Genomic DNA, 11,611 nt, shown 5'->3' with positions numbered 1-11,611 from the left:
TCCTCCAGCGCCTCGGCCTGCAGCTCAAACTTCTGCGCCAGTTTCTGCAAGCTTGAGTCCAGGTCCATGAACTGAGCCTCCAAGGTCTGCAGCTTGGTTTCTACTCTGAGGGATGGAAAACAAGGGCATTTCGTAAGGACTTGGGCATAAATAGTGGTGCTTTCTGCCGTGACAGTGGGTGACGCTTACGCTGCACTTTGCACAGCTCCAGACCCCATTCTGAGGCTCCTCCAAAGCTGTATGAGAACACATACCACTAGAAATTAAGTTGTTTTTGACACAGACCAGGTCTTTTTGGCCCTCTGCTGCTGCAGAAGTCGTTTAGCTTTTAAACACAGGTGCAAGACTTGGATTTAGATGCATCTGCAGGTCCCAACCATTTGTATCAATGTTAGTGGCACAGTTTTTTTTTCTCTGATATATTTTGAGGTGATTTGTACTTTTACTGTTGGTATCATGATCTTCTGAACCATTTCCATCTGACATTGAGCAGAACTTGTTATTCTTCCTCAGATGAAAAACAATGTAACTAACAAACAAGCCACCCACAATGTTTCTCTTCTCCCATCAGCTCATCATGCTCTGGTTTTCCCTCTTACAGGACTCTCCTTCCACAGAACAGCTGTGTGATAAGAAGACTGTAGTGAAACAGCAATAAGAAAACTGCTTTGCGGCTGGTATTATTAGCTGCTTTTTCATTACTTAGTATGTTGTGGTTTTCCTTATTTAAAAAACAAACAAACAAACAAAAGAAAAGGTGCATCTTTGTACTCTTAAATTATAACCCTAAAGACAAGGTTTTGAGTTTGAGCTACTACATTCCACTTTTGCTTAAGAAAACTGCTGGGTTTAAAAGAACTTACTATGTTTAAGGAACAAAGTATGAGGGAATGGAAATACTTGTGCTTTTTACCCATTTGCTGCTCTGTACTGGAGAAGTAGGGTATGCTGGGCTTCTGTCCTTTGGGGGGTGGTTTGCATAAAGACAATTTTCTTTAAGTTTGCCTCAGCTGATTTACATCAAGGTGTGCTCCTGAGAATCCTGAGGATCTCAAAGCTCTCAAAATATGAACCATTCAGAGTTCCTTCCTAAATACTGAACAAATATCTTGGTATGATGTACTTGACGAGTGATTTACTCACAGAACATCAGCTATTCTGTATAGACTTTTGTGATTTTTCTTCACATTTTACTGGCAGAACTTCAGTCTGTATCAGTGAAACTAAAACCACGCCATTGCTAAATTTTATTACAGGCAAGACCCTTTTTTTTCCCCTTTAGCTTCTCTTTCTTCATCCCCAGTTTGCTCAGCTGCTTCTGTTACAAATATTACTATAGTAGGCTAATGTTTATGGAATTGGATTTTGAGTCATGACCTTCCTGTGCTAAACACTGTATTAAGGCCTTTACCTTTTTTTTTTGTTGTGTTCCTATTTGTTTCTCTTTGGGTAAACTTTTTTATAAGGGCAAAATACACAGTAGCTTTCAGTTATAGCATTAAAAAAACCCAACAAGCCAAAACCCACAAAACCCCCCTCCAAACAAACAAAGGTTAACTTTAGATTGTATAAACAGCAGATTAAATAATTTCCCAACAGTTTTCCCTTCTTTCACGCCTACTCCATGGTATTTTAAAGCCTGTTGTTTTAAGAGGATGGACAATGCCAGTGCTTTGCTAACAGTAGCTTCCCCCTGTACCTGCCTTCCTCTTCTCCTGCTTTGGGTACTGTCTGCAGTGGACCTGAACAAGGAGGAAATAAAAAGGCATCAACAGTGGCATATTTTTCTAAGTCTTCCTGACCTTAATTCATTGTTTGTCTGGCAGCTTGTGCAGATCCGTGTTTAACGATTTTCTGTTGTTTCCTGAGGCTGGGAGACTTCCTATATGATCTTGTGAAAGCTGCTCACACCCTGACCTTACCTGGTAGGGCTTCTCTTGCTTCGACAAGATTATTTCTCAGAGACTCCTGTCTCCTACTAGGGCACAGGCACAGCAGAGATTTTGAAACTGGGCATTGAAACTAGTTGTTACTAGATGTGGGATTTCACCTAGTGATCATCCATCACGTTGCACATCATTCCTGCGTTGACTTTCATAGGGGTTTCACCTATTCAAATGTATTTATGTGTGCATGCTCACCATGAGAATTTTAGGACTAAAATAGAACTTTAATTGGAAAATTGAGCTTGCCTGATGTAGAAATGCAGATAGTTCTGAAGAACTGGAAGACTTGATATGTCTTAATGGGATCAAGTCTGTCAACACAAAGAGAGCATATGTGTAAGCTGCGCTGAGGTGGGTCGATATTTGCTGTGAATAAGTTTCAGATCCGCTTCATGTCTATAGCTGCACAAGCAAAGAACACCAGTGAAATAGGATAATACAATGTGGCAGTGCAGAAACCCTGATGGTAAAAGTTTTAGGAATAACACGGTGCAAGCACTCTTTGAGAGCAGAGGGGGGAATTGTCAGAAAATGAGTATGTTCTTCAAGGTTTGCCGGGTGGATCATGAGTCCTGTCCTGGGGGAGATAATTGCCCGCGAATTGCTCCCTTGTTGCAGCTTTTTATCAGAGTAAATAAGCTTCCTAATGGCTCATTCTTGCAAGCTTTCTCCTCTAAAAATAATAGTAAAATGTATAAAAGATCTCATCATTAACGTTACTGTCAGTGCTGGAGTTGTTTTTCAGCAGTCTTTAGTCCAGTGCTTTAGAATTTTACTAGTTTTATCTTTCCAGCAGTTTTTTGATATGGGGTATATTCTGTAAATTATCTGTAAATTAGTCTTGTGTATTTTTAAGCAAACATTTCAGCATTTGTTAATTTTGGTTCTAAAAATATCCGTTCGGTTACCACCATGGTACAACCGATCTCCATAACTAATCGTCTACAGCTTTTTGTAAATTCTGATAGAATCAGTGCTGCTGTCTCTTGATCCATGTTCTGAATGAAAGGAGGAAGAATGGATTAAACCTTCTGCTTTCATTTCAATCACAACCTCCAAAAACTTTTTCCTTTAATGTAAGTTAAGTTACCACTGAGTGGGTGACCTCTAATGTCTGACTAGTGCATGCACAAACCACATCCCCAGTCTTTACCAGAAAGCTTTTAAAGTTCCTCTCTTCTTGTTAGCACACAGAACTGGACTTGGAAGATTTGAAATCTAGCACTCCCACTTTTCTGAAAGCATGGTTGTATTCATAACCTTATTTCCACTGTTCAAGCATTTACAGAAATACGTTTTTCATTACTTTAGAACTGTCACATCAGTTTTATTATCCAGGCCAACACAGAGCCCCACACTTCTCCGCAGCTCTTCCTGTACACTCACTTCATGGTACCAGTTAGACACACCCTTCTTCAATCAGTTTCCCACAGACTTAATTTTCACTTTTTCTTTCTGGAGTGGTTCCCACGTTTCTGTTTCTCTCTCTGGTCAGGTCTCTAGTATCTATTTTTGTGCTTACCATTGTGTGAATCAGGAGTCACAAAGCCATTGCTGAATGACGTTAGTATCTTGGCATGAGGAGGAGCAGTCTCTTACCAAGCCCGTAAGCTGGAGCTTGATACCATTTGCGTAAGATAAGTCACATGTGAAAGTCCACTGAGAGGGAACACTGTCTCACCTCTCTCTAACTGTGGAGAATTTCAGACCCTTTTTCAGCTCTTCTTCCTGAAGAGCAATGCTTATGGCTTGCATTTGATCCCATGATTGTTGGCTGCGCAGCTGGTCAGAGACACCGTCAACCAACGACTGGGCTGTCGCGCTGCAGCTGAATGCAGGCACTGCTGCCAGCAGGGACAGCTTGGGCCAGATTATTTTACATGAAGCCAATGAACCTGTTGGTCAAGCTTTCCTCTTCTGAGTACAGGCTTTGAAAATGGAAGGTGAATCAGCATCACCTATATCCCAGTTCCTCAGCCACAGGGATTTTCTGTCTTTAAACTTACAAGAAAGGTCTGTTCTCAGGGATTGGCTTTGTTAATAACCACTTACTTCCTATCTTTGAACCCTCCAGACTCTGAGGCATTTTCCCAAATCCAGTTCATCCCAAATCTCCCATTTACAACCATAGCAGAGCACGACCCCAAATCTCCTGTTACCCATAATCACCAGGCAGCACACCATGCAGTGACAGGCCTTTGCTGATGGGGCAGTTGTGCAAGCCCTGCAGCAAACTGCCAGGACTAGCACTTTGCAGGCTGGCCAGAACAACGTTCACAAAACAGACAGCGTGCGGCTCTGGCCTCCTTCCCTCCCCAACAAGTAAAGGAGAAACACAAGATTGCTCACGAACCGCTCCCTTCCCATGTACACACAACATATATTTACGTCCTCTCTGTTACCCATGGAAGTTTCCAAGGAAGCAGAGGTCTGTTGCGCTAACGGACAGTCTGGTCTCCCCTCCCGTGCCCCAGAGCTCTGCACCCCTCCTCCTTCCCTGTCCCTTAGCACAGCACTAGCACAACCCTTCAACGACCTGTCTAACACCTCGTTCAGGGAGCGCAGAGAGATGCTGGCTTTAGCCATCCTGGAGAACACGAAGACAAGAAAGAAAAGCCAGAGTGGGCTTGATCCTCCCTCCTGAAGCAGGCAGCAACAACAGGGACAGGGGATCCGACTCCTGCCAGAGGTTGTTTGTACTGAGGCTTTTTATAGACCCTACATCCAAATATAGGTCATAGATGCACGGACACATGCTCGTGAACGTATCACATACGGAACTACGCCTCTGGACTGCTTCCTCTGACCCACTGATCCTGCCTTCCTGCACAGAATTAATTTAAAGGTGACAGGAACGGGGGGGGGGGGGGGGGGGGGGCAGGGGTTTACACTATTCTGCTTTTTTTTTTGCTGTTGTTTGGCTTCATTTTGCTGTCATGCCCACCCAGTTCACGTCCTGGGCCAAAGTCTCCTACTGTTAAAGGCTGTACAAGCAGATTACTTTTTTGCCCTTTTTTTTTTTTCTTTCCTGTTTAAAAGGTATGGTGGTAAAATCAGATTTGGATGAGAATGAGTTGTATTTGGTTGCAGAGAGCTGCTCTGAGGATGAAGGATAGCTAAACCAAGAGTGTTGACATCTCTTCCATAAAGGATGGACAGCCAGCACAACTGGCTAAGGATTTTCAGGAGTTGGGTATGCAAAAAAAAGGAGCTGGAAATTTTTCCATCCAAAAGAAAAAAAGGAGATAGATATCATGCGTCTGGTAACAGCAGAGCTGGTGAACCAAGACAGCGCAAACCCTGCATCAGTGAAGCAAGTCTTCAGCCAGTACCCCGCATTTGGTTTTGTGAAAGATTAAGGACAGACTGAGGAAAAAAAAAGCTTTTCTTCTTTTATTTGCCATTCCATGAGAAAACCAGCATGAATAGAACATGTCAAGAGCTGCAGGATTTCCACTTAGTTACATTCTCTCCACCTTCAACTTGCAAATGAAGAGATGCTTCTAGCAAGCCATAATGGCCAAGTTCTGCTCATTGTGTTTCTAAAGCCTTGGGAAGACAGTGGAAGCATCTGGCTAAGGAGGAGGGGTGCCTTTGGCCCTTGTATTCCCCCTGTGTAGGGGTACATAATACCCTGCTTCACACCATTTTGCACAGCACGTAAATTTGGCAATATTAGAGTGAGTATAAGCACAAGGGAGCAGTGAGAGACAAAGCATTAAGGCAAGTGTAATAGTTATTTTTCCATGGAATAAACAACTAAACGCATAAGACAGCTGACCCATTAGCCAGATGTTACCATTTTCCCCTGCCCTTTTGCTTACTGCAGCATGAAAAAAATCCAGCTGACAATGACTGTTTAAGTAATTTGATTACTCATTAGTCGATCCTTCTCCAGTCTTATACGCAGCTGCTGACAAACTAATGACAAATCTATTTCCACTACGGTCAGTTTATGCTAACTGTGACACAGTTTAATGGGGAGAGTAAGTAAAGCACTGAGAAAGTTCAAAATGCAAGGGGCTCAGGCAATGACTGCTCAGTGTCCTCATTAGGCATTGTGGGTGTCCCCATTAGCGTGAATCTCTTCCTCCAACTTGAATTATGTCAGCTTAGTCATGAACTAATATTACCTAAATCTACTGAAACCTGTTTCGCTTGAATCCAAGAAGCAAACTGCCAACCCTGTAAGAAACAGTTGCAGTGAATCCCAACAGCTGCTGAAAAACACAAGGTGAGGCCAGTTACATCATGAGTACTTGCGTGAGTACACAGCAAATAAATCCCTTCCCATTCCGAAGGATGCAGCAAGTTTCACTGTTCAGTTCACTGTCAGTGGATGTAACCAGGCTCATCTCAAATGCTCTGAGAAGTGGTTTTCCCCCACAAATTTCTTTAAACACCTCAATGTCTAAGGGTCTGGCAATAGATATACAGACACAGAATTACTCTGATCAGCAACCAATACTCTCTTGGAGCCTTTGATCTCTGCACACGAGATCCAGTTCACCTTCTCTCCGTGCTCAATGGTTAGCTTTGGTGAAACTCCAGCATGTTCATTTGAAGCCTCTTTGTTGAGCTTTCCATCTCTTCTGGTGGAAGCCTTCCTTTTCTGGAGAGATTTTGCCGGACTTTTCTGCTGCTTTCCAACATCGCTGCTGACATCCCAGAGCAAGACTTTCCCATCATTTCCTCCAGTCAACAACCAGTATGCTTCTGGCATGAAGAGGACCTGTGATACTCCCAAACTGTGGCCTTGAAACTCCAGCTCACGCTCAAACTTGACACCACTGACTCTGAATATTCTGACTTTACCGTCTTGAGCTCCACAGCTGAAGATGTTGCCGCATGATGCAACAGACAGGGAATGTGCAAGTGGCGGGTTAAAGAACTGGCTAGCTGACTGTGGACTGTCTTTCTCTGTTTCACACTCCTGCAAGTTTGTGGTCCACAGGGGTCGAGCTTTCTGCAGGTTCCACAGCATAACCTTGAAGAAAAAAAATGTCTGAATCAATAATTTGTGCATTTTATGTGAAATCACATCTTTCACTAACAGTGGGAAAAAAAAACCCAAAACAATTGCACTTCTTGCTCCAGCAGAGCAAAGGCCACGCATGAGTGCAAGATGTGTTGTGAGGAGTGGTTGAACTTCATCTGATAAATATGGCAAACCTTTACGGCATGCTTTCCAAACCCTTAGACTGCCCTACTCAGCTGAATCAATGACTCAGACCTTTAGACCATGAAATGGATGAAAAAGCTGTTCTAAATGCCTTTGCATTCATCTCAGCAGTACTAATCATGATATACTGCACATCAATTATTTAAAAGGAGGGACACGGAAACGCTAGCAGTAGAGATCATTATCATTCCGAATTTTAGTTCTGTCTCTGCTACACACTTGTCCTAAAATAATCGCTTCTGTGAATGTGTTTGAAAAATGGAACAGCAAAAGGCAAACAGTAATTCAGGACCTCCATTTTAAACAGACAAAGATGTATTTTTTTTTAACATCCAATAAGTAGATCTGGTTTCCCTATTGAGGTAGGGCGCACTTTTCCTGAGACGGGGGGAGGCTGTACTTTTAGAGTTGCTTTTAAAATGACACCCCACCTCTGAGCCCCTCATGAAGCAATAATTGTGCCTTCAAATGAATCCTGTCTCTCTCATACTCCCATACATTCATAGTACTACAGATTTATGTTGTACCAGTTAAAAATAATTCTCTGAGTACTTTTGTAGTATCGGAATCGATGATGAGCATTTTCAAGGCCAACAGGTATGAAAGCACAAGTCAGTCTAATGCAGTACTGGTGTGCTGTTTGCTTTTTAAATAAAAGTTTTAATTTGTTATTAATATTAATAATAATTAATATTAACATATTCCTCCACTAGTAATCTCCAGTACAGAAGTCCTGGCCACCAAAGAGTTGTCACACTGGCTCTGTGTTTCTGGAATCCAAATCACACTAAACCATCCAAAATAAGTGTTTTCCTGTCACTCTTCTGTTCTAGCGACTGCTGTTGCTGCTACTGATGAAAACTTTCCACAACTACTGTGCAGAACAGAGTAAATCAGAGAGGCTGCATCTTAACGCTTAGGGCAAATACTCCAATTTTCGCAACAGGCAGCACTGCATCAGCTTTGTATTCATTGAGTGCTAACAAGTTTTCTGCAAACGAAGTATTTTCTGTCCTGGTGGCATTTTCCCTGCTTCCATGGCACTCCTGAAAAAACACCAGCGACATAAAATTGAGTTCTCATCAGATGTGGCTTCACAGAGGGTTTGGCATGCCAGCCCAGAACATGTTTTGATGTTCCTAGAGCTTGTAACTTGTCCAAAGACATGCTGCAGCACAGCATTCCACTGTGCTCAGTGGACAAAGACACTGCAGCTCAGTGTCTCCTTGTGAAATGATGTATCCTAAAGCCAGCCTGCATCTGGAAAAACGCTCTTTTCGTTGTACAAAAACACACTAATGAATTACTACTGTTTTGGGATACTGACTTTCACCTAAAAAACTCCTTGCCAAGCTACAGCAAAACATACTAAAAGTAAAAAGTCACCAAAAAATAACCAGGTCACTCGCACAGAACTGGTATATAAATGGTTACAATTCTGATTAAAAAATTTGCATTTCAGGGACCTGAAGTTAAGCCAGCCATTTAAGGTGCTGTGCGTTTACTCCTCCCAGACTGACGCTTTGGTACGTCTGCAAAGAAGTTTCTTACAGTACTTCATTTAAAATCCTACATCCATCTTTTAGCCAACCTAAGAAAAAAACCCAAAGAATTCAGAAAATTTGACAAAGTTTAAACTTGGCAGACTTCTATCAATCAGCCCCTATTTGGATATATATACTTACTGAATTTATATGATCCATGGTTTTAATATAGCAAAATACCACTTATACTAAATACCAAAATGTATTTGTTCTAACGGGTGTTAGATGTACTTTGGTTTTAAGAACACAGAGTGAAACTGCTCAACGCTGTCAAAGCAAACTTCAACCTAATACCGCTAGAACCACGGAAACCTTTGTAGAAGTGATAGTTTTAATCTCGGGCTAAACCAGGAATGTGGTCAGATCTCAACCACTGGAAAGAAATTACTGAAAAACATCTGTTCTAGGTGGCCAATTTTGGCAATGTCACTCAAGACTCCATTAACTCCTAGCACGGTTTCTCCTAGACCGCTTCCACAAGAGGCGTGCAAAGGGCAAAGTTTCCTCTTGACAAGGACACAGAAGTGTAAAAGGCAAAGAACGTTTAACACATTTAACATTTTCAAGAGGTTAAGCAGAACAAAGGATAAATTTATGAAAATTACTTGTCCTGACAGCAGTACATACCACCTGGATAGATATTTATCTATCTGGTGTAAAGTATTCTTGCTAGCATACTGTCTGCTTCAAGCATCTTGCATCTTCCTATCAAGTGCATTTTGTCTGCAGCCATAACTAGGGACAACTTCTGTTTTTGGGTCCCACAGAGAGCTAATGTGGCCAGAGCATGCTTTGCACCATCTTCTCATTTCTATACCTATACCCACTTCTATAATGTAACTATTAACAAAGATAAAAATAGGGAGAGGAACTGCTGAGTAGAAAATGGCACAAACAGCCTCAACACTGTTAGCTTTTCTGCCAAAACTGTTTTAGAAAAGTTAGGGAGCTTTCCGGTGACTGCAGGCTGTATGTCCTCAGTCTCAGTGAAAGTCTGTTGGGGCCTTGCTACACAGGTGGGTCGTTACTGTTTCACTTCTCTAATAACCATCTACTTGTTATGCAAATCACCTGCATGTCCAGTCCACAGGAAACAAGGCTTTGAGGCCTCTGAGGTCGAAAGGCAACAGAGGAGCAGATGTTTGAGTGTCTCAAGGACCGGCTGACTTTCTTGTTTTCCAGGTCCATAACCTTTATTGCCCCCGAATCATCTGCCGCAGCCAAGAAACTGTCAGTCTCGTTCACCGAGAGGCAGTTGATCTCCTCCTCATTCACGTGGAAGCATTCAACAGGCTCCTTGAGGGATCGAACATCCAGCACACTGATAGTTTCTCCATGGGAGGTGTACAGCCTGCTGGGATGGCAGGGAGAGAACACCACGGAGGTCACGTCGTCTGCCTTTGGGAGCTGGAGCTGTCCTGCTGGAGCACCTCCCCCATCCCAGAGTGTGAGCTCGCCTCTCTCCGCACCTGAAGCCACCAGCCCTTCCGTGTTTACATTCAAGCACAATATAGAGGACAAATGTCCACCAGTCCATTTGACTGCCATATTTCTGGGACACCTCTGAAACAAAAAAAGCAAAACCCTGAACTGAGCCAGTGCTGGTTGCATTACAGGGGAAAGCTTATCTAAGCGATGAGATAATTGTGTTGACTGTAACACGCACTACATGAAAACTTGAGCACCCAGTTAGAACGCGCACCTTGACAAATCAGTACCCAAATGAAGCTTTGGCTCGAACAGCATCAATGCTGGCTACGACTGTGTGGAATGGCAGCAGTGCTGGCACATGTACCTGTGCAGGACACAGAGTAGATCTGCTGCTCTGCTGTGGCTGCCTAGGTGAGAGCTGCTTCCTCTGCTACTTCCTTGCAGTGCATAAGGACGTAGCATGCCTGACAAAACAGGGGCATGGTTCTTAATGGGATGTACAGGAAAGGAGCAAGGGGAAACTGGCAAACTGGTACTTTTCTCATGACTGGTAAACACTAAAGCATGTTTGTCTAAAATGCTACACAATAGCATCTTTTAAAAAAGCATTACTATTTTAAGGCAGGTAGTTACAAGGTTCACAACAGGTTTAATTGGGCCTCAAAGCAGCTCCAAGCATGCCCATCCAGGTCCCTGTGCCCCTAGCCCATTGCTCCGCACAACTGCCCACAGCAGCCTGTGCAACAGGTCCATTTAGGGGAACAAATCAGCAGAAAATGAAAGGGAGGAGGGAGTGAGCAACACAAAAGCAGACCAAGTTTTGGAGAGTCTTAGCAGGCTGTGGAGGAAAAGGAGAGCTAATACCAGGGCAGCAGCACAGACAGCAACACGGGGTTTGTAGGACGGAGCTACAGCTGTCCCAGCACCTGCTTGGGCGACCACGGTGCTGCCTGAACACCTGTGGTTTTCGGGCGTTATTTGGCAATAAAGGCTTTCTTTTTCTTTGGTGTTTTTTTCCACCATGTTACGTTTTGCACGTGATTTTTGCTGAGTCTGGTCTAAAGAGGAACTAGGATTCATTCAATCCACCAGGAAAAAGTTCAGCCTTGTCGAATAAATAAAATTACAGGAAGCGCCGGATACCTTACCTACAATTCGGGTCGCAAACTGGCGGCCACCCGCTCGCTCGCCCGCCCTTCACAATCTGAGGTAACTTTTTCCCCCTCGTGCCCCGCAGCCCCTCACACCGGTAGGCCCGACTCTTGGTTTTTAGGGAGAGGTTTCGCACCCCAGCGCCGGGGAAGCCAGCTCTTCGGGGAACCTGAGACAGCTTTGACGGGTGTCCCGGAACGTGCCCTGCGGGTACCGACACCGGCACCGAGGGGGAAGGGAGTGGGGGGTAGGTGAGGTCAGTCCCCTCAGCGCCGCGCGCGCCGCCTCACCTCAGCTCCGCCGGCCGCTCCCGCGCATGCGCGGCGGGCGGGGCGCGTTGCCCGCGGCTGTGGTGA

The 11,611-nt window shown here is 43.9% G+C and overlaps 1 protein-coding gene across 4 annotated transcripts; it reads right to left on the bottom strand.

Annotated features, from left to right (window-relative positions):
• Nucleotides 1–5,319: 5,319 nt before the first annotated feature.
• On the bottom strand, nucleotides 5,320–11,602 carry WDR53 (WD repeat domain 53). Of its 4 annotated transcripts, none has more exons than XM_075099584.1 (3): nucleotides 11,546–11,602; nucleotides 9,744–10,235; nucleotides 5,320–6,933 (listed from the first exon to the last, which is right to left on the bottom strand). In XM_075099584.1, exons 2-3 carry the CDS (start codon nucleotides 10,218–10,220, stop codon nucleotides 6,358–6,360), a joined length of 1,053 nt encoding a protein of 350 aa, XP_074955685.1. In that variant the 5' UTR covers nucleotides 10,221–10,235; nucleotides 11,546–11,602; the 3' UTR covers nucleotides 5,320–6,357. The 4 variants fall into 4 exon arrangements, with proteins under 4 accessions (XP_074955685.1, XP_074955683.1, XP_074955684.1 ...); XM_075099582.1 differs by having other exon boundaries at nucleotides 11,252–11,569; XM_075099583.1 differs by lacking the exon at nucleotides 11,546–11,602 and adding an exon at nucleotides 11,256–11,317.
• Between the last annotated feature and the right edge of the window lie 9 nt (nucleotides 11,603–11,611).

Source organism: Phalacrocorax aristotelis, chromosome 7, assembly GCF_949628215.1.
Source record: "Phalacrocorax aristotelis chromosome 7, bGulAri2.1, whole genome shotgun sequence".
Lineage (NCBI taxonomy): Eukaryota > Metazoa > Chordata > Aves > Suliformes > Phalacrocoracidae > Phalacrocorax > Phalacrocorax aristotelis.
The sequence above is the reverse complement of the archived record's forward strand: the minus strand, read 5'-3'. Positions and strand labels throughout refer to the sequence as shown.

What these genes read in the sequence shown, in the direction of transcription:
- WDR53 (XM_075099584.1), bottom strand. Translation starts at nt 10,220, where the DNA reads ATGGCAGTCAAATGGACTGGTGGACATTTGTCCTCTATATTGTGCTTG. An exon ending in CCTGTGGACTGGACATGCAG is followed by an intron (nt 6,934 to 9,743) that starts GTGATTTGCATA and finishes TTTTTCTTCAAG; the next exon opens with GTTATGCTGTGGAACCTGCA.